Source organism: Leucoraja erinacea, chromosome 7 (genome assembly GCF_028641065.1).
Source record: "Leucoraja erinacea ecotype New England chromosome 7, Leri_hhj_1, whole genome shotgun sequence".
In the NCBI taxonomy this organism is placed as follows: Eukaryota; Metazoa; Chordata; class Chondrichthyes; order Rajiformes; family Rajidae; genus Leucoraja; species Leucoraja erinaceus.
The window spans coordinates 56,376,196-56,399,775 of record NC_073383.1 but is presented as its reverse complement, the minus strand read 5'-3'; the positions used below and the strand labels follow the sequence as shown (position 1 = coordinate 56,399,775).

The window sequence follows — 23,580 nt, the reverse complement described above, 5'->3', positions numbered from 1 at the left end:
AACCTGTAATGAGACTAAACGGCCGGGTGTTTTTCTTATTTTGACAGGAAATGAGTTTTGACATCAGTTCTGCCTCCCTGCCTGCAAGTGCGTGTGTATAGTCCTTAATAATAAACAGCCTGTCCCTTAATGTGTACGAGAAGTAAATGTATGTCTATGTACTAAACATATTAAAAAATTGTCATTGTCTCTAGATTAAAGCACACAATGGAGATGTGCACCTGGTTGGAGGAGGATGAAAATCTTCCTCTTAAATGCTACTCTGACAACACAAATCTAAGGGGGGGTAGGAGACAACCGTGGCTGACAAGAGAAGTTAGGGATAGAATAAAACTAAAAGAAAAGATGTATAACACCGCAAAGAGTAGCCGGAAGTCAGAGGATTGGGAAACTTTCATAGGACAACAGAATTCAGATTCAGATTCAGATTCAATTTTAATTGTCATTGTCAGTGTACAGTACAGAGACAACGAAATGCATTTGAAATGCATTCCCTCTTCCAAATCGAAATGACAACAAAATGCAGAAGGAAACAAAACGGGCACTACGGGCTGAATAGATGAAGTACGAAGGGAAGCTGGCCAGTGAATGTAAAGAAGGACAGTAAAAGCTTCTTTAGATATGTTAAGGGAAAAAGAGTAGCAAAGTCAAATGTGGGTACCCTGAAGGTAGACATGGGTGAAATTATTATGGGCAACAAGGAAATGGCAGAAGAGTTGAATAGGTACTTCGGACCTGTCTTCACTCGGGAAGACACAAACAATCTCCCAGATGTACTGGAGGACAGATGATCTAAGGGGGTAGAGGAACTGAAAGAAATTTTCATTAGGCGAGAAATAGTATTGGGTAGGCTAATGGCACTGAAGGATTATAAGTCCCCTGGACCTGATGGTCTGCATCCCAAGGTCCTCAGGGAGGTGGCTCTAGAAATAGTGGACGCATTGGTGATCATTTTCCAATGTTCAATAGATTCAGGATCAGTTCCTGTGGATTGGAGGATAGCTAATGTTATCCCACTTTTCAAGAAAAGAGCGAGAGAGAAAACGGGGAATTACAGACCAGTTAGCCTGACTTTGGCGGTGGGAAAGATGCTGAAGTCAATTATTAAAGAGGTAATAATGGGGCATTTGGATAGCAGTAAAAGGATTAGTCCAAGTCAACATGGATTTATGAAAGGGAAATCATGCTTGACTAATCTTCTGGATCTTTTGAGGATGTGACAATTAAAATGGATGAAGGGGTGTCAGTGGATGTAGTGTATCTAGACTTTCAGAAAGCCTTTGATAAAGTCCCGCAAGGGAGACTGGTGACTAAAATTAGAGCACATGGTATTGGGGGTAGAGTGTTGACATGGATAGAAAATTGGTTGGCAGACCGGAAGTAAAGAGTAGGAGTGAACGGGTCCTTTTTAGAATGGCAGGCAGTGGCGAGTGGAGTGCCGCAAGCCTCTGTGCTGGGGCCGCAACTGTTTACCATATATATTAATGATTTGGAAGAGGGAATTAGGAGCGACATTAGCAAGTTTATGGATGACACAAAGCTGAGTGGCAGTGTGAACTGTGAAGAGGATGTTAGGAGGTTGCAGGGTGATCTGGACAGGTTGAGTGAGTGGGCAGATGCGTGGCAGATGCAGTATAATATAGGTAAATGTGAGGTTATCCACTTTGGCGGCAAAAACAAGGGAGCAGATTATTATCTTAATGAGTTTAGATTAGGTAAGGGGGAGGTGCAGTGAGACCTGGGCGTTCTTGTACACTGGTCACTGAAAGTTGGCTTACAGGTACAGCAGGCAGTGAAGAAAGCTAATGGAATGTTAGCCTTCATAACAAGTGGATTTCAGTATAGGAGTAAAGAGGTTCTTCTGCAGTTGTATAGGGCTCTGGTGAGGGCACATCTGGAGTATTGTGTACAGTTTTGGTCTCCTAATTTGAGGAAGGCCATCCTTGTGATTGAGGTAGTGCAGAGTAGGTTCACGAGCTTGATCCCTGGGATGGCGGGACAGTCATATGAGGAAAGATTGAAAATACTACACTTGTATTCACTGGAGTTTAGATGGATGAGGGGGGATCTTATAGAAACATATAACATTATAAAAGGACTGGATAAGCTAAATGCAGGAAAAATGTTCCCAATGTTGGGAGAGTCCAGAACCAGGGGCCAGGGTCTTAGAATAAAGGGGAGGTCATTTAAGACTGAGGTGAGAAAAAACGTTTTCACCCAGAGAGTTGTGAATTTATGGATTTCCCTGCCACAGAGGGCAATGGAGGCCAAATCACTGGATGGATTTAAGAGAGAGTTAGATAGAGCTCTAGGGGTTTGTGGAGTCAAGGGATATGGGGAGAAGGCAGGCACGGGTTATTGATAGGGGACGATCAGCCATGATCACAATGAATGATGGTGCTGGCTTGAAGGGCTGAATGGCCTCCTACTGCACCTATTATCTATGTTTCTATGTTTGTATGTAGGAAAGGTTGGAGGAAGTACAGGAGCCATCCCTTTTCAATTTTTTAGATACACAGACAACGAAATGCAATCTGCTGTACATCACAGTTTTCTTTCGACTTTATCTTGTGTGTAATATTCTCCTTGAACAGCATTATGTACAATGTTTCATTGTGTGAAAGGAGCGCACCACTGCCTTGCTACAAACAAGCCCCAAACCCTTAGATCCAGCTAGATCCATAGTAAACACTATGGGTGCTGGTCACATGTTTTCTTCATGTTGACCATTGGTCTGTGGGATTAATCATGTCACCAGTCCCCACACCGTTTAATCACATGCAATGCTTCAATCCTCCCTGGTGTTTAACAGGGAATCCCTAGAAGACACCTCTCAGCTATATCATTACTCAGTGCAGGGAGTGAACTCATACCCACCCTGCCCCAAATCAGGATGTAGCTGAGAAACATCACTGAGGTTTTCCACCTTCATCATCTGGCAGCTAAGGGGTTTATTTAAAAAAAACCTTACACCTGCTTTACTCCCAGTCCCAGACGAAGTAGGGAATGCATTCATAATTCCTACTCCACTCAGCACCATCGTGACGCCATAGATTCCCATCCTAACTCACAGACTATACAAACCCTCTGGAGAAATCCCAAATTGAACCAAAGCTTCTGTTCCTTCACATATCTTAATCGATCAGTGTGACGTAAAATTCTCAGCCAAGTACTGGATCACTGCAAGGTATGGCCACTACTAACATAGAGAAAACTCGCAGTGGCATGACGAGATTTGCCAGTCATGCAAAGTATGAAGAGTAAATAATCAGCGAGGGAATCCACCACTTCAGTCATCTTCCACATGGAAACAGAGATTAGATGACCTACCCTCATTAACACGCTGTATCTTGTCCAGTCTCTGGGAAAGCTCTCCCACATTTGACCACTGAATTCCTTATGTGAGTTAGAAGGGTTTTGTAGAATCAATTGGGCTTGGAACAACTTTGCAAATTCAGTAATCTAGTTTGCGGAAAGATAGTTAATTGAGTTAATTGGGTCGTTTTTTGTTCATTTTATTAGAGCAGTTTGTTACAATTAAATGGCTTGCTAGGCCATTTCAGAGGGCAGCAAAGAATCAGCTACAAGGCTGCAGATTTAGAGTCACACATCTGCCAAACCCAGAAAAGATCCAGGATTTGCTTCTCAATACTGAATGATATTTTTGAATCAGATGGGTTTTTATGATTTCTTGTTCTCTCTGGTCATTTTAACAATCAGTTCTTGGTTTAAATTCCAAAGCCATAACAATGGGATTTGATTCCTCATCTCTGGATTCTCAGTTCTGAGTTACCTGCCTAGTAATTTAACTACAGCAACAATGGTATAATGTTGGCAGGGTTTAGTTAAATGATGTACTGTATGCGTTGCTGTGAACATGTAAGTAGAGCAAACTTAAACTAGAGAGGGGGTGGAGGCAGGCAAGAGAGAATGGAGTAATAATACTGGAGAATTCTGGAAAATTGGAGAATTAAATATTCATACTATTGGTTTGTAAGCTTCCCAAGCAGAATATAACAATAGGCAGAACATCTTCCCACTTCTTTGCACACCCATTTCTCCCGCTACGCCCTCCATCCCCTTCTTCGTACACACGATGTACCCATTCTTTTGGGAACAGGGCTCCCTTCTTCCATCATAGATGAGGCTCTCACTGAGGAGCTCCTTGATATCCCGCAGCTCCATTCTTACCCCCAGTTGCAATAGGGACAGAGTCTTCCTAGTCCTCACCTTTCACCCCATCAGCCATCGCATACAGCATATAATCTTCCGACATTTTTGCCACCTCCAACGGGATCCCACCACGAGCCACATCTTTCCATCTCCACCACTTTCCACTTTCCGCAGAGACTGTACCCTCCGCAACTCCCTGGTTAACTTGTCCATTCCAACCCAAACCTCCCCAGGTACTAACCCCTGCAACTGTAGGAGATATAACACCTGTCCCTATACCTCCTCCCTCGACTTCAGGTGAGGCAGAGGTTCATTTGCACCTCCTGCAACCTCATCCACTGTTCCAGATGTGGACTCTTATATATCGGCCAAGTCAAAGGATCGGCGATCCTTTTGCTGAATACCTCTGCTCAGTCCACCTAAACTGATCACCCGATTGCTAAACACCTTAACTCCCCCTCCCATTCCCACACAGACTTTTCTGTCCTCCAATAACAGAGTGAGGCCCTGTGTAAATTAGAGGAACAGAACCTCATATTTCAGATGGGCAGCTTCCACCTCAGCAGTATGAATATTAACTTCTCTAATTCTCCATCCCTCCCCCTTCCTAGTTCTCCAACCAGTTTGACTGTACCATTGATTACATTTTTATCTCTATTTGTTTAATTGTCACCTTCTCCGAACTAACCTCATCGCGAGGTTAATGAGCCATTAGGAGGCAGTGACCATAACATAGTCAGGTTTAATCTACAATTGGAGAGGGAGAAGAGTAGATCGGAGGTGTCAGTGTTGCAGTTGAATAAAGGGGACAATGGGGCCATGAGAGAGGAGCTGGCCAAATGTGACTGGAAAGATACACTAGCAGGGATGACAGTGGAACAAAAATGGCAGGTGTTTCTAGGAATAATACAGAAGGTGCAGGATCAGTTCATTCGTAGGAGGAAGAAAGATTCCAAGGGGAGAAAGGGATGACCATGGCTGACAAGGGACGTCAGAGACAGTATAAAAATTAAAGCGAAGAAGTACAACGTAGCAAAGATGAGCGGGAAGCAAGAGGATTGGGTAATGTTTAAAGAACAACAGAAGACAACCCAAAAGACAATATGGGGAGAAAAGATGAGGTACGAAGGTAAGCTAGCCAAGAATATAAAGCAGGATTGTAAAAGCTTCTTTAGGTATGTGAAGAGGACAACATTAGTTATGACCAAAGTTGGACCCTTGAAGACCGAAAAAGGTGAATTTATTATGGGGAACAAGGAAATGGAAAATTAGTTGAACAGATTTCTCTTCTTTGGATCTGTCTTCATTAAGGAGAACACAACCAATCTTCCTGATATAGTAGTGGCCAGAGGATCTGGGGTGACAGAGGAACTGAAGGAAATCCACATTAGGCAGGAAATTGTGTTGGATAGACTGATGGGACTGAAGGCTGATAAATCCCCAGGGCCTGATGGTCTGCATCCCAGGGTCCTTAAGGAAGTGGCTCTAGAAATTGTGGATGAATTGGTGATAATTTTCCAATAGACTCAGGATCAGTTCCTGTGGATTGGAGAGTAGCTAATGTTATCCCACTTTTTAAGAAAGGGGGGGAGAGAAAACGGGGAATTATAGACCAGTTAGCCTGACATCGGTGGTGGGGAAGAGGCTGGAGTCAATTATAAAACATGAGATAGCCGCACATTTGGATAGCAGTAACAGGATCGGTCCAAGTCAGCATTGATTTACAAAGAGGAAATCATGCTTGACTAATCTTCTGGAATTTTTTGAAGATGTAACTCGGAAAATGGACAAGGGAGAGCCAGTGGATGTAGTGTACCTGGACTTTCAGAAAGCATTTGATAAGGTCCCACAAAGGAGATTAGGATGCAAAATTAGGGCACATGGTATTGAGGGTAGAGTGCTGACATGGATAGAGAAGTGGTTGACAGACAGGAAACAAAGTGTAGGGATTAACGGGTCCCTTTCAGAATGGCAGGCAGTGACTAATGGGGCACTGCAAGGCTCGGTGCTGGGACCACAGCTATTTACAATATACATCAATGATTTGGATGAAGGGATTCAAAGTAACATTAGCAAATTTGCAGATGACACAAAGCTGGGTGGCAGTGTGAACTATGAGGAGGATGATATGAGAATGCAGGGTGATTTGGACAGGTTGGGGGAGTGGGCAGATGCATGGCAGATGAAGTTTAATGCAGATAAATGTGAGGTTATCCACTTTGGTAGCAAAAACAGGAAGGCAGATTACTATCTAAATGGCGTCAAATTGAGAAAAGGGGAAGTACAACGGGATCTGGGGGTCCTTGTACATCAGTCTATGAAAGTAAGCATGCAGGTACAGCAGGCAGTGAAGAAAGCGAATGGCATGTTGGGCTTTATAACAAGTGGAATCGAATATAGGAGCAAAGAGGTCCTTCTGCAGTTGTACAGGGCCCTGGTGAGACCACACCTGGAGAATTGTGTGCAGTTTTGGTCCCCTAATTTGAGGAAGGGCATTCTTGCTATTGAGGGAGTTACAAGGTTAATTCCCAGGATGGCGGGACTGGAGCAGCTGGTCTTGTACACTCTGGAGTATAGAAGGATGAGAGGGGATCTCATTGAGACATATAAGATTGTTAAGGGCTTGGACACGCTAGAGGCAGGAAACATGTTCCCGATGTTGGGAGAGTCCAGAACCAGTGGTGAACAATTTAAGAATAAGGAGTAAGCCATTTAGAACGGAGACGAGGAAACACTTTTTCTCACAGAGAGTGGTGAGTCTGAGGACTTCTCTGCCTCAGAGGGCGGTGGAGGCAGGTTCTCTGGATGCTTTCAAGAGAGAGCTAGATAGGGCTCTTAAAAATAGCTGTCAGGGGATAAGGGGAGAAGGCAGGAACAGGGTACTGATTGTGGATGATCAGCCATGATCACATTGAATGGCGGTGCTGGCTTGAAGGGCCAAATGGCCTACTCCTGCACTTATTGTCTATTGTCTAACAATGATCTATTCTATATTTTCCTTGAACCTCGTCTTGTTTGTGTCTCGTTTTCATACCTTACACTTCCTTATCTCTGTGTCCCTCTCCCTTGACTCTCAGTCTGAAGAAGCATCTCAACCCGAAACATCACCCATTCTTTCTATCCAGAGATGCTGCCTGTCCCGCTGAGTTATTCAAGCATTAGGTGTCTATCTTTGGTGTAAATCAGTGTCTGCAGTTCTTTCCTACACTCTTTTGCCTCCATTTCACCTTCAGCCTTTGTCAATTACTCCACCCTTCTGCCAATTAAGCCCCTCTTACCTTTATCCACCTATCACTTGACAGGCAGCTTTGTCTCACATCCACCCCTCTTTTCCAGCTTTCTCCCCCCACTACACTCACTGAAGAAGGGTCCCAACCCATAACGTCACCAATCCATTCCCTCCACAGATGCTGCTGAGTTACTCCACAACTTTATATTTTGCTCAAGATTCCAGCATCTGCAGTACCTTGTGTTTCTAAACTTAAACATAGATCAAATTTGGCAAAAGTTCAACAAATATTTTCAAAGTGCCGCTGTTTTCCATTAATCTAAAAAATTATTATATCCCTAGCAAAAATTTGAGGAATAACAAAATAATTGCACAAAAAATGTCAACAAGACCTCGTCCCACATTGCAGTTTCCACTTTAGTAACACTTTCCTGTTTCCCTGAATGCTTTCAATGCTGAAATAACTAAATGCTTTTACTCAAGAAATGCTACACCCTGCAGGCAAAACAGGGCAATGGCAAGGTCTTCTTGTGGGATGTGTATGGGACATTTTCGATAATGTGTGTATCTAAGATACAGTGATCATTTTGTGTCTAAACATTGGTCTGACCTCAGGAAAGGAGGTCAAACACGAAACAAAGAGGAACCAATCAACGACACATGGAAATATAATTCTACATTTATGAAGGAAATTACCAAAGAGAAAAGTCAGTACACTATTGCAAACCGATTCCCTAGAATTTTGTTGGCATCTCAAAAGCCATTGAAAGATTCAGTCGGACTTAGGGCCCAATGCACATTCACAGTCATTTGTTTTGTACATTCTGCCATTACTGAATGCATCAAAAGCAAACTGAATGCATCCTGAGCACCAAAACTAATGCTGGTGCAGGGAGAGTTGTGAATTGTAAGGGGAATCTGAGCTAATTGATGGATGGTAGAATCAGGACATGGGTCAACTATTAGGGATCATGGACAAATGGAGTTGTGGTTGGGAGGAATGGGGTCGGATTAGTAATTGGGGATGAGGATTGAAGTGTTACATATAATGTTGGTTTATGATACTAAGAATGATAGAATGTGACCAACTGCTCTCTACAATGTTACTGTGATGTTTCAATTTAGAAACTTATAGAGACTCCTACCTTTGTAGGGAAAGATGTGAGAAATGTTTCTTTTCAGAATATGTTATTTTATCAATAAAGTGTTTTGACTGTTAGTTTAGATTACTGGCTATCCTCCAGTGTCCTAGAAAGTAAGTGAGAGGTGGTACTGACACAGATGGTTGGAAAGGTTGACTTGACAGTTGGGTTGAGAGTATTGAGGCTGTTTGTTGAAAGCATGCCCAGTACCCCAGATTACTAGGGGCCAAAGATTCAACCAATGAATGGGGGTGTGATTAGTGCATGGAAGGGACTCCAGTGGCTAGTTGCCAAGATTGTGTGGATGGCTTGGGGTACCTTGGTGTGATTAGTGATCAGAGGAATAGGGGTTATAGCCTGGGGAGGTTTTTTTTCATCAGGAGAATTGGTCAGTGGTCAACAAATGTAGTGGTCAGGATGGAATTCCCAAGGATTAGTGGGGATCAGGCATAGACCGGATAATGCTCAAAAAGTGCACAACAGTTATGGCAGGTGTGCCAGGTCAAGTTGTCTGTTTAGCAGATGGTTCAGGCGAAGGTCATAAACTCAGGAGGTTTGGGCTTATTCTAGTGGGAGGCGAGATATGGAGCCATGAATATGAGCTGGATCAAGACCTACCTTAAATAAGTCCTACCTGAGTCAGTCCTAAAGCCAAACTGGATCTGCTCATCTGCCTCAGTGATACTGAAGCAGACCTCGCCAATGCTGTAAAAACCTGTTTCTGCAAGAGTACATTGGCAGCCTGAGCTATGCATGCATTTTTCGCAAATTCTGCAATTGTCAGGGTCCTCCATGCTTTAGTCTGTCAGACACTTGGAGGACCTAAATTGAAAATCTTCTCAATTTCACAAGGACATAAGAATTAGTAGGTTCAAGCATTAGACTTTCAATCCTGCCCCGCTATCAATCAAGATCATTGCAAACATTCTCCCTCAACGCCAATTTCCTGCACTAATCCCTTAATATTCATAAATCTATTGATCTCTTTTTGGAATAAACTCAATGTCTGAGCCTCGAAGAATCAAAGATCCACCACCCGCAAAGTGAATATATTTCTCCTCAGCTCAGTCCTAATTGGCCACTGTGGCGGGGACTGGCAGGAGTCCAGCCAAAAACTAAGCGGACACAGGTTGTGTGCTCTGGACGTGTTTAAGCTTCTACATACAGCTCCCTACTCCTCAGCTGACACTGGCGTTTCCCGGCCTTAAATAACCTGAGATAACAACCCCGTGAGTTGTGCTTCCCCAACCTAGACGCCGCCCTCTAGAGCTGATGGTTCGTCGTGACCTTGGGTTACTATCAGGTGCCCCCACACCACCGTCTAATCTGCGACTTTAGGTTAGACATGCCTCAGCAAAGAAAAACACCCTCACTGTATCCAGCCAGTCAAACCTGGTGAGAATTTTCAATGAGGCCAGCCTTTATTATCGACCTCAAGAAGATGTAGACTTGGTCTGCTCAATCTCCCCTCTTACAGCAAACCCGCTATGTAGAGTTTGTACGTTCCCCCGTAACCTGCGTGGGTTTTCTCCGGAATCTCCGGTTTCCTCCCACACTCCAACAGACATACAGGTTTGTAGGTTAATTGCGGTGGTATAATTGTAAATTGTCCCTAGTTTGTGCAGGATAACATAAGTATGCGAGGAACGTAGGTAAGCGCTGATTTGGTGGGACGGTGGGCCTGTTTCTGCGCTGTATCTCTGAAACTAAAAAGAGATACCAACATTCACCCAAAGTTCCCACACCTTCACCACCCACCTGCCCTCTTATCTATTCTGCAAGTTACATGCTCGGTGACATCCAAAAGGTGAATCAAACATGATTTCCATAGAACATATAATAGTGAAGCACAGGAACAGGTCTTTCAGCCCACAAAGTCCATGCCAAATATGATGCCAGGTGAAACTAACCTCCTCTGACTGCCTGCATGTGATCCATATCCCTCCAATCCCTGCACATTCATGTGCCTATGCAAAAGAGCCAAAAGAGATTAGGGAGGTGCAAAGAGACCTAGGTGTACATGTACATCCGTCACTGAAAGTAAGCATGCAGGTACAGCAGGCAGTGAAGAAAGTTAATGGCATGCTGTCCTTCATTGCGAGAGGATTTGAGTATAGGAGCAAGGAGGTCCTACTGCAGTTGCACAGGGCCCTGGTGAGACCACACCTGGCGTAATGTGTGCAGTTTTGGTCTCCTAATTTGAGGAAATACATTCTTGCTATTGAGAGAGTGCAGAGTAGATTCACCAGGTTAATTCCTGGGATGGCGGGACTGACATATGATGGATCGACTGGGCTTATATTCACTGGAATTTAGAAGGATGAGGGGGATTCTTATAGAAACAAAAAATTTCTTAACGGATTGGACATGCTAGATGCAGGAAAACATTTCCCGATGTTGGGGGAGTCTGGAACCAAGGGCCACAGTTTAAGAATAAGGGATAGGCCATTTAGGACTGAGATGAGGATAGGCTTTTTTCAGCCAGAGAGTTGTGAATCTGTGGAATTCTCTGCCACAGAAGGCAGTGGACTCACTGGATGTATTCCAGAGAGTTAGATTATAGCTCTTAGGGCTAACGGAATCAGGGGATATGGGGAGAAAGCAGGAACAGGGTACGAATAGCCTACTCCTGCACCTATTTTTAATGTTTCTATGTTTCTATGTTTCTAAATGCCACCATCATACCTTCCTTATCAGAAATCTAAGTTAACTCTGCTCAATCCTTTTATTAATTTCTGGTTTTTGTTCTTACATTCATGCATGAATTCCTTGATTTTCAGTTATATTTCATTTTTATTAATATTGGACTGTATATAAAAATGTGAAGCCAAATGATCCAGCTCCCAGGCCAAACACTTAATTTACCAGCCACAAATAAGGATCACTGACAGTTGTATTGGAAACACAAGACAAAGATGTCAGTATTTATTAGGTTTGTAACATTTGGCCAACTTCAAAGTTCAAATAAATTTGAATGCATTATTATCAAGTATATTATGCTCTAATATAAGGCAGTAGAACTAAACAATTAAAATGTACACTTAATGATCTAAAGAAGGCAATTATCAGTGCAGCGATAATCAGCATTAAGTAGAAACTGAAACCAGCTAACAATGATTTAAGATCAAAGGATTTCAATGGTGATTAGTTTGGTTTTGGTGGAGAAATTTTCTAAATAATACTTCTGGGGTAAAAAGCTTAAAATAAGTAAATGTCCAGTCATGATTTCAGAAAGAATACAGATGTCTTGTTCCTTAGGATACTGAATGAAGGCACTTGTTTGAGGATCCCCTTGTGACACATGGTAACATTGTGACCTCTCAGTGCAGCTTTACAGAAAAAGGTCCATCCAGTTCAACAGCCTGCTTCCCAAAAGATTACCTTGAAGCAATTATTAATCTAATAATACTGAATTCAATGCTTAGCGTGCCATCAATGGGGTTATTTGCTAAACAAAAGCCCGTGCAGCTATAATTTATGGTTGCTAGGTTTAACCAGAGTAACCTTCATAATATATTGAAAGAGAAAATCTAAAAAGAGAAATAAAAACATAATGACCCAGATTTTTCTGTCAAATTAGTGGCAGCTAATGACACTCACCATTATTTATGTGCAATGGTACAGCAACTTTAGTGTGTAACAGAGACGCAGCTGAAATCAAATATCCAAACACTGTTGTCCATAATTGTGCCAGTCTGCTCATTAACTTTGGAAAAGTGATGGCTTGATGTGGATTTTGTCATTAACTTCCCTGAAGATGTATTTGTGCAAAATCTATGAATTAAGTTTGCCATGAAAAGTCAAGTGTTGTCCATTTCAGTCTTAATGGCTTTTTAACATAATGTGAAGTATTAATTGTGGCCAATTAACATCCCTGGAGCTGCAAATGAACTAATATCGGAAGTTTGTTTAACCTGGCTTGAATGACTAGAGATTTTTAAAACTAAAATATTTTATTTTTACTTTTCTTTTCTCTCTTTCTCTCTTAGAAGCACATTTCCTCTTTTCATCTATTTATTTATCTATCTGAGTTTACCCATTGCAATTTCACGTTTTATTTATCTGCGTTCATCCACAAATCAAATTCCTTTACATTTCTGACTTCATGGCTCACAATTGGTAATGATGGCACAGTGGCACAACTAAAGAGCTACTACCTCACAGCGGCAGAGGCCCAGGTTCAATCCTGACCTTGGGTGCTGTCTGTGTAGAGTTTTCACGTTCTCTCTGTGACCATGTGAGTTTCCTCCGGGTGTTCCAGTTTCCTCCAACATCCCAAAGACGTGAGCGTTTGTAGGTTAATTGTCCTCTCTAAATTGCCCCTAGTATGTAGGAGGTGAATGGGAAAGTGAGATAACATAGAACTGGTATGAACGAGTGATTGGGGGCTGACATGGACTCAGTGGGCCGAAAGGCCTGTTTCCAAGCTTTATCTTTTAATTTGATTCTACTATCTGAGTGGATGCGATGCTATCCATTTGTCCAGTTGACCCAGGTCTTGGTTTTCCTTGTACTTCAGCTTGTACTTTCAGTATCCTCTTTTTATTCATTTTCAGGATCTGAGCATCGCCTGCAAGATCTGCATTTATTATCTATCCCTAATTTGCCCCTCAGATGGTGCTGCTGTATTCCCCCTGTGCTGGGAGTTCCAGGATCTTGACCCAGTAACGATGAAGGAACCGCAATATAATTCCAAGTCAGGATAGTGGATAACTTGGAGCAGAATCTGCAGGGGGAGATATTCCCCAGTGCCTGCTGTCCTAGTCATTCATGTAGTAGATGTAATTGGTTAAGGAAATGCTTTCAGATTAGCCCATGCAAGCAAATTGAGTACATTTTGCAGGAGGACTAGTTTAGTTTAGTTTAGTTTTGAGATACAGTAGGAAACAGGCCCTTCAGGACACCATGTCCGTGCCGACCAGCGAACCCACACACTAATACTATCCCACACCCACTAGGGACAATTTACAATTTTACCAAGCCAATTAGTCTCCAAACCTGTATGTCTTTGGAGTGTGGGAGGAAACCAGATCACCGGGAGAAAACCCACACAGGTCACAGGGAGATGTACAAACTCTGTGCAGACAACACCCGTAGTTAAGATCGAACCCGGTACTTTAAGGCAGCAACTCTACCACTGTGCCCACAGGGAGGGGAGAGAAATGAGTGTGGGGTGGGTTAGAGGTACAGGAAAGAGAAAGAGGGTAGGGAGGCATGACTTGAAAGTGGAGTATTATATTGTAAACTACCCAAGCGTAATCAACCCCCCCCCCACCCTTCACCCCTCCATGCACTCATTTTTCCCAATATCTCCCACCTCTCCCCACACACCCTACTCCTTTCCACTTCTTCGTTCACTCATCTCCCATACCCGTCCCTTATTTCTCTTTTAACCCATCTTCCTCTTGCCTCATCCCTGCACTCTTCCACCTATATCCCTCCCACTGGTTTTACATTTCACTCCTCTCCTTATCTGCCATATTTTTGTCTCCTCTAACCTGTGCCTGTTACTCAGATTCAGATTCAGATTCAGATTCAACTTTAATTGTCATTGTCAATGTACAGTACAGAGACAATGAAATGCAGTACTCCACCCATATATGCCAATCACACCGCCCTCACCTGTATCCACCTATCACTTGACAGGCTTTGTCAAGCTTCCACCTCTCTTTTCCAGCTTTCTTCCCCCTATGCTTATCAGTCTGGAGAAGGATCCCAACCCGAAACTTTACCTGTCTATCCCATCCTCATTTCCCCAGCACTTTGTGTTTTGTTCAAGATTCCAGCACCTGCAGTTCCTTGCGCCTTCAACTTTTATTTGTTGATTGCGATAATAAGTGAAGGTGGCAAGGTCATTTACAGTATATAGTCTGTCTTTCAATAGCCTCAATACTTGTAAAACCTGTGCTAAGGAGTTTTCTGAGATTGACAATGTTGACGTTAAGATAGTGGATGAAAGAAAAAAAGTTAAAAATATGAAATATTAAATTACCTCCAAAAATTTTAAGACCAAATGATGAGAGGAATAAGTGAGGAAATAAGTGTAAATAACAAAAAGAAAAATGAAGAAATTGATATTCCCTATATCTTCCAGTTCCTCATTGTGGCTTCTGCTCTTTACAACTGCATTCTAATCTCAACAAACTTTTTAAACACTCCAAACATACAAAACAATTAAGCTTATGCATTTCAGAAGAAGATTTCTGTTAACTGTTATATATTTCCTCATCGTTTTGCAACATCGGATGTTATAAAATAACTGTTCTTATAAAGTAACTGTTGTTTTCAGCATTTGCAGCAATCATGCCCAGTTGCAGATATTTCACTGCCCCTCCCTTTTGTTTCAGTTGACAGTTCCAAACGTACATCAGTTTCTGGGGCTGGGCTCTTGCCTGCGCACGCGCAGAGACAAGGGGACTTTGCCTAAATTTAAAATCTTTTGCCGAGTTCTTCACATATTCAGAAATCACTGAAAGCTCGTGTTCCGGCAGAATAACACAGAGTGCTGCTGTTCAGAGTGCAGTATGAACGAGTCTACAGTCTTTGACGAACAGGTAAGGGAAACGTGATCCATTCTTGAGATTCATGTTTGCAATTTCCATTGTATCTATTAATATTAGTGACAGCAAATTGTTTAACAGAATGTGATTTTTAATTTCTAAAATATGATTTTAAGGTAATTTTAAGTGCATTCGTATGCATTCAAACTATAAACTGTACATATTGATGACACAAAATTGGTTCTAAAATCATAGGAATTGGAAACATTATTAGAAATAAAGCGACATATTCTGAGATTACTGGACACCAGGAGTCGTGAAATTACCTTTATTTTGGCGTCAACGTGTGCTACACTTTTTTGAGCAGATGCAAGGAACCAGGCGTTGGTTTAAAAGGAAAGACACAAAGTGCTGGAGTAACTTAGCGGGTCAGGCATCCGCGGAAGACATGGGTTGGTGATAGACGATGGGGATAGATGGACAGACAATCCGAAGAAGGGTCCCATCCCGAAACATCACCCATCCACGTTCTCCAGACATGCTGCCTGACCCACTGAGTAATTCCCGCACTTTGTGTCTTTTATTTTTTTGTCCGCCTTTCAAATAAAACTTGTTTCACACTAATTAATGTTTTGAAAAAGAGTTTTTAAAAAGTTGAGTCAATCGCGCTATTTATTATGACTTGCCTTTTGAAAGCAGCGTGATAACTTTTGGGGGAAACACGCACATCGAGTAGTTGACTGATCTTGCAAGCAACACTACAGATTTAAAAGTCGGGATGCTATTTTTACACATCTTTAAGGCATTTCATTTACGCATCGATAACGACTAGGATAATAACAACAAAAAATCCCCAGCCCGCGGAATATCCTCACGAGTTCAGTTAGCAGTTTATATAACCCGCTTCTTTTTATTTTTGGTGGGTGGAGGGGGAAGACTGGAGTAACTCAGCGGGCCATCCAGCATCTCTGGAGAACATGAATAGGTGACGATTGACACAAAATGTTGGAGTAACTCCGCGGGTCAGACAGCATTTCTGGAGAAAAGGAATAGGTGACGTTTCGGGTCAGGATCCTTCTTCACACTGGTTGCTTCTTCCCATTATTGGAAGTGCCTTATATCACAGCGTGATAATAGTTTTGCCTGTCCCCTCTCGTAAGTTTACTGTTCAGAGCAGCACATTTCAAGGCACTTTTTATCATTGTCATAAATGAGAACGCAAATAAAGGGGATTTTTTTTTCTCTCAGTCGATCCGAAAAACACCGAAATAGAATGAACAGCGTTAAGTAAATAAATAAACTGGCAAGAAGTGTTAGTATTTTAATGGTCTTGTTTTTTTTTTACCTATTACAGACGGATTACACGTCTGACAATGACAGCTACACGTATAACTACACGTATGAAGAAGGTGCCGTGTGTGACACAGACAGTGGTTTCGAAAGTATCTTCTTGCCGTGTATGTACTCTCTCGTGTTCGTCCTGGGCATCGTGGGGAATGGCCTGGTCGTGATCATCATGGGCTACCAGCGGAGATACCGCACCATGACCGACAAGTACAGGCTGCACTTGTCCGTGGCTGACCTGCTCTTCGTCTTCACCCTGCCCTTCTGGTCCATCGATGCCAGCCACAACTGGTACTTTGGAAACGCGCTGTGTAAGGTCGTCAACATCATTTACACCGTGAACCTATACAGCAGTGTTTTAATTCTGGCTTTCATAAGTCTTGATCGCTACTATGCGGTTGTGCATGCAACCAACAGCACCGGACCGCGGAAGATGTTAGTTAATCGCTTAGTCTATGTGGGCGTCTGGTTACCAGCGATTCTTCTCTCAGTGCCTGATATGGTCTTCGCGCAAACCGACTATCTCAATGACAGGGTGATTTGCGATCGCATTTACCCATTAGAAAGTTACCAGTCTTGGCGTATCGCTTTCCGCATCCAAGAGATGGTAGTGGGGTTTGTCCTACCTGGTCTGGTTATCCTGATATGCTACTGCATCATCATCTCTAAACTCTCCAATTCCACGGGCTTCCAGAAGCGCAAAGCCTTGAAGATCACCGTTATCCTGATCGTGACTTTCTTTATCTGCTGGCTCCCCTATTGTATCGTGATCTCATTCCACACCGTGATGCTCATGAGGGAAAGCGCCTATTCGTGTGAGATGGAGAACATCGTCGTTGCATCGATAACCATCACCGAGGCATTCGCCTTTTTTCACTGTTGTCTGAACCCCATTTTATATGCCTTTGTCGGGGTAAATTTCAAAAGTTACACCCGAAGAGTCTTCAGCCACTCCAATCACACCAGATGCTCCTCACTGAAAACACTGCAAGGAAAAGATAGAAGGGGGACCCATCCATCAGTTTCCACCGAGTCAGAGTCATCCAGTCTTCAGTCCAGTTGCTAAATTATTTGGTGTTAAATTAAAGATTGTTGCATTATTCCAAAATCTTTTTCTTGTCAATGTTTTCATGTCTTTGTACTATTTGAATGTTGCAGTTGCTATTTATTCAACCTGTTATTTATGTCTCCAAATCAATGTTACTTTTCCTATGAATACATTTTATACTATTGCATTTTTTACTAGTTTTAAATCATCGAGTTAAAAAGAGAATATTTTGTAAACTTTAAGTGCAAATTTGTTTTTTCTCCAGTGTAAATAAGGCTTGTCATTAAACAATCTGGCTTCTTTATTTTGCTTGTGTAGCTGTAAAACTGTTTATGGAATTATGTTACCACTGAAATTGAGCAAGTTGCTTGTAATCTGCATACTACTGATTTGAGACCTTGGTCAAGAACATTTGGAATCTGGAACATCAGAATACGTTGGAAATGAATTTGAAACACTTGTGCTTCTGAACATATTGTAAATAAATGCGTTATTATTTCTCATTGAAAATTGCATGATGTCTTTCTTTCCATAATTGTACAGCCGATTTTTCATGCTCGTTTCCACAAAACACAACACTTCCAAAATATTCATGCAGTCCGACCTCACCTCCCAAAACCAGGATTTCTACACAAAGAAGAACTGCAGTGAATGCAAGGAAACTTTTCAAATCACGCACCATTCTGAAATGTATCAGTATTCCTCCAACATACCTGGGTCGATTAAGTTGGATTTTGTTCTTAGGGCTCAGGGAATCAAGGGATATGGGGAAAAAGTCCTATCCTCCACAACTGAGAATCCTTCCACACAGAGAGTGGAAGGTGACTGTTTTATTGTCATATGTTCCAAAACGGAACAATGAAATTCTTACCTGTAACAGCAGCACAACAGGTTTGTAAACACAGTACAAACAGCGTTTTATCATTATATGATGCGAATTATATGTCAACAGCGTTTTGTCATCAGATGATGTGAGTTCTTACTTGCATCAGCACAACAGATATGTAGGCATGTTTAAGAAAGAACTGGTGATGCTGGAAAAATCAAAGGTAGACAACAAATTCTGGAGAAACTCAGCAGGTGAGGCAGCATCTATGGAGAGAAAGAATTGATGACGTTTTGGGTCGAGACCCTTCTTCAGACTGAAGTGGGGGGGTGGGAAAAAGAAAGGAAGTAGGCGGAGACAGTGGAACGTGGGAGAACTGGGAAGGGGAGGAGAAGGAGGGAGAAAGCACAGGCTATCTAAAATTAGACAAGTCAATGTTCTACCCAATAAACTACACAAGCGAAATATGAGGTGTTGTTCTTCCAATTTGCGCTGGGCCTCACTCTGGCAATGGAGGAGGCCCAGGACAGAAAGGTCAGAGTGGGAATGGGAGGGGGTGTTGAAGTGCGGAGCCACCGGTCAATCAGGTTGGTTAAGACGGACTGAGCGGAAGTGTTCAGAGAAGCGATCGCCAAGCCTGCGCTTGCTCTCGCCGATGTAGAGAAGTTGACACCTGGAACAGCGGATGCAGTAGATGAGGTTGGAGGAGGTGCAGGTGAAAAAGTTAAAACATTTAGGTTACAAAATGGATTCTGCTGTAGATTTAGAAGCAATAAAATGAATGCTTAACCCTTCTCCTACAACAATAGCAAGAGTACAGCACAATAACATGAATGTTTTCGCCTTTCTTCTACAACACTAGCAAGAGTACAGCACAATAACATGAATGTTTTTGCTCTATGATATAAATGATCAGAAAGATGTTCAGCCAATTCATTCATACCCTTTACTCTATAGATTGTAATGTACAAAAAATAAATCAACCAGGTCAAAAAACAAGAGTGCTTGAATCTGCAAAAAATAGCTCCTTAGGCATAACCACATATAGGCTAACCTTTCCTCTATCGGAAGTACCTGTCAATCCTCTGATTTTAAAAGGCAAGAGACTTTACAATGCCCTGTAAGAAAGAATTGCTGATTAATAGGGTATAAATATATCTGATAGAACATTACCTCTGTGTGTGGAGAAAGAGAGACTCTGTAGTCTGTATTTTCACATACTGCGAGAGTTGACTCCCACACCGCCTGGCGAAATAAAGACGTTACTGTATTACTAACTTTTGTGTTGTGATCTGTTTGAAGCAAATTGAACCTTAACACAAGTGAACTTCTGCCTCACTTGGAAAGACTGATTTGGTCCTTGGATGGAGTTGAGGAGGGAGGTGAAGGGACAAATGTGGTATTTCCTGCGGTTGCGGGGGAAAATACCCGGGGAGGTGGCGGTTTGGGTGGGAAGGGACAAATTGACCAGGGAGTTACAGAGGGAACGATCTCTGCGGAAAGCAGAAAGGGAAGATGGGAAGATGTGGCCAGTAGTGGATCCCGTTGGAGGTGGTGAAAATGTCGGATGACAATATGTTGTATGCGATGGCTGATGGGTTGGAAGGCGAGGACAGGGGGGACTTTGTCCTTGTTACGAATAGGGGGAAGGAGGAGTAAGAGCGAAGCTGTAGGATATAGAGGAGACCCTGGTGAGAGCCTCATCTATAATGGAAGAGGGGTATTTTCTATGTAGTATGTAATATGTAGACATAGTACTTTAAATGCCATAATAAACAACAAAAAATGTGTGGTATATATCTATTTAAAAAATCAAACAATAACAATGAAAAGGCAAAATCAATGCCACCAAGTCTACGTAGTTCAGAACTTATTTGGAGGTTATAGCTTGATGGTTGTAGGGAAGAAGCTGTTCCTGAACCAGGACATTAAAGTTTTCAGGCGCCTTACCTTCTCCCTGATATAAGATAAATAATATAATCGTCTGAAGTCTGAAGAAGAGTCTCAACCCAAAACACCATCCATCCCTTCTCTCCAGAGATGCTGCCTGCCCCATTTAGTTACTCCATTTTTTGTAACTATCTTCAAAATAGTAAACAATATATATAATAAACAAAAAAAGTTTAATAAATAAAAAATTAATACAGTGCAACAAAACAAAACCAAATAAAAGAATGGTGAGGAGGTCAGTATCTCTGATGGACTGAGTACAGTGTTCACTATTTTTTCCTTCATTCTTGGGCATTCAAGTTGCAGAACCAAGTTTTGGTCTCTACCATACACCTGCAGAAGTTCAGGAGAATATAAAGCATCTCCTGGCTTTGGATCCTTGGAGAGCATTATAGTCTTTGGCAGCTCACTGTTTAGTTTAGTTTAGAGATGCTTACAAACAGGCCATTCAGCGCACCAAGTCTGTGCTGACCAGCAATCATCCACAATCTATTCTATCCAACACACTAGAGACAATTTACAGAAGACAATTGACCTATACACCTGCAGATCTTTGGAATGTGGGAGGAAACCGTAGCTCTCGGAGAAAACCCACGCAGTCACCGGGAAAACCTACAAACTCCGTACAGACAGCACCATAGTCAGGATCGAAACTGGGTCTCTGGTGCAGCAACTCTAAGCCACTAAGCCACATAGTTACAGACAAAGATTCATACGGCAGTAAAACAAGCCCTATGACCCAACTTGTTCATGCTGTCCGAGATGCCCATCTATGCGAGTGCCTGCGCTTGACCCATTCCCAAAATCTCTTTCCAAGTAACAAGAAAGTGCAAGTAAATAGTATATATTTCATTATTATACTTCACCTTGATATTTTAATTGAGTTTGCATATGGTAAGGTGCTTCAATTCACTCATTTTTTAAATGTTATTTTTTAAATGATTTACGGCAAGAGTAATTCAAAAGCATTTGACAGTGGTAGCTGTTTTAAGTGGTGACATCTTATTTATCTTATATCAGGACGAGGCCTCCAATTTATGCACAACAAGCTCCCAAACTTGCAGTGTGAAAATGGATGCATAGAAGACCAAAGTGAATTTACTTCTGCCAGCTCCAGCAGTCAAGCAGGAGATAAGACGCCAATAGTATCAATAAACTCATCAGGAAGGCCGGCTCCGTCCTGGGAGCGAAATTGGATTCATGGGAGGTGGTCTTGAAGGGGAGGATGCTTCACAAACTGCGGAGCATCGTGGACAATACAGCTCACCCCCTCCATGACACATAAAGAGGAAGATGACTGAACTTTATTGCCTTCCCTTATAGTGGGAAACGTTTATTCCGCTGTGTGGGGATGTTCATGTTAAATTTTATCGTGTATTGTGTTCTTTTATTCGTATGGCTGACTCCCCCCCACCTTCTCAATTTTTGCCCATCCCCAAAGTCTTTCCACTCGTCACTTTAATTTCATGTTTCATGAATTAGTGTTTTTTTAATGACAGTTGGCAAATGCATTTCCATCCTGGGATAAATAAAGTTATATCGTATCGTAAGATACCTCAGCTGATACATGAGGATGATTTAGCTGGTGTTCCTATTAAAATATTTTCTCACTGTTATCTTGTAGAAGCTTATTATGCATAAGATTGGTTGGTTGCTTCCGTTCCTATGTTGCAATAGTAACTACACTTCAAAAGCATTTAATTGCTATAAAACAAAGTGTTTTCTTTCAATATTTAAAAAATATCTTTCAAAACTGTTTATGGATTGGAATAAATAAAATTAGGCTACTTTGTGATCTCTTATTAACTGAAGTAGTATCATATAAAACTGTTTCAGCAATTGCTTTTTCCTCAAACATAGTAGGAGGAGTTGTGAAAAATATCAACAGATTGCATGAAAAATTAGGTCTTTCCGTTTAGAAATTAAACAATAGGTCGATATTTCACAACTGAAAGTTGGCAGAAATAACTCCAGTCAATCTTTTGTTGATTAAAAACGTAATCCTAATCGTTAGATTACAAATGTTATTTAAACCATAATCCAAAGTTTTGAAGAAGGATCCCAGCATGGAACATTGTTCATTTTTCTCCACAGATGCTGCCTGAAGTACGGGTTCATCCAGCAGTTTGTGCTTTGTTCAAGATTCCAGCATCTTCAAGCTGTCAAGTCAAGTCAGAGTTTAGTCCTGATGGCCTGTGGGAAGAAACTACGTCTCAGCCTCTCTGTTTTTGCTGTGTGACAGTGGAGGCGCTTGCCTGACTGCAGCAGCTGCCTGAGGTGGTAAAGGCACTGCCTTGCTTTTCTCACCAGTGCGGCAGAGTGTGTTGGCCATGTCAGATCCTCTGTGATGTGGACTCCCAGGTATTTAAAGCTGCTCACCCTATCCACAGTAGTCCCATTAATCCCCCGTGACGTGTACGTCCTTGGTTGTTGTGCCCTTCTAAAGTCTACAATCAACTCCTTAATTTTTGTGACATTCAAAAGGACACTGTTATTCTGACACCGGAGTGCCAGGTCAGCCACCTCCTCCAGGTAGGCCTACTCACATTATCGGAGATCAGGCCCACCACCACTGTGTCATCAGCAAACTTAATGATGGAGTTGGAGCTGAACCTGGCCACACAGTCATGTGTGTACAGGGCGTACAGTAGGGGGCTGAGGATGCAACTCTGGGGAATCCTGTGTCAGGGTGAGGGGGTTGGAGGTATGTCTACCCACCTTGACCACCCGGGGCCTGGCAGTCAGAAAGTCCAGGATCCAGGCACACAGGGGGGTGCTCAGTCCCAGTTACAGCAGCTTATCAGCAAGTCTGGTGGGGACTATGGTGTTGAAAGCTGAACTGAAATCAATGAACAGCATCCTCACATAGCCCCCCTTCAGGCGGTCAAGGTGAGAGAGAGTGGTGTGCAAAACCTGGGAGACTGCATCATCCGTGGATCTGTTTGGACGATATGCAAACTGCAGCAGATCCATGGTGCAAAGGTGGAAGACACACATGTAGCCCTTGATCAACATTTCGAAGCATTTCATGACCACTGAGGTGAGGGCCGCCGGTCGGTAGTCATTTAAGCAGGCTGGAGAGGCATTCTTAGGCAGTGGGACAATAATGGATCTCTTGAAGCAGGTAGGGTCCACGGACTTGGCCAGGGAGAAGTTGAATATTGTGGTGAACACTGGAGCTAGCTGATTAGCAGAAGACTTTAGTAGTCGCCCAGATATACCATGCCCGCCTCAAATCGTGCATAGGAAGAGTTCATGTCATCAGCTAAGGAGGCGCCGGCACTCCCGGTTGAGGGGGGGCTGCTCTGCTAATTGTTACAGTCCGTAGCCCCTGCCATAGGCATCTGGTGTCACGCTGCTCCATCTGC

General features: G+C 42.5%; 1 protein-coding gene across 1 annotated transcript; it reads left to right on the top strand.

Moving 5' to 3' along the window:
• The first annotated feature begins 14,953 nt into the window (after positions 1-14,953).
• LOC129699042 (C-X-C chemokine receptor type 4-like) lies at positions 14,954-17,939 on the top strand. The gene is made up of 2 exons (XM_055638649.1): positions 14,954-15,098; positions 16,399-17,939. The coding sequence occupies exons 1-2, from the start codon at positions 15,069-15,071 to the stop codon at positions 17,452-17,454; spliced, it is 1,086 nt and encodes a 361-aa protein (XP_055494624.1). The 5' UTR covers positions 14,954-15,068; the 3' UTR covers positions 17,455-17,939.
• Positions 17,940-23,580: the final 5,641 nt, after the last annotated feature.

Coding starts and splice junctions, on each gene's coding strand:
- LOC129699042 (XM_055638649.1), top strand. CDS start 15,069: ATGAACGAGTCTACAGTCTTTGACGAACAG. Junction 15,099..16,398: donor CTACAGTCTTTGACGAACAG/GTAAGGGAAACG, acceptor TACCTATTACAG/ACGGATTACACGTCTGACAA.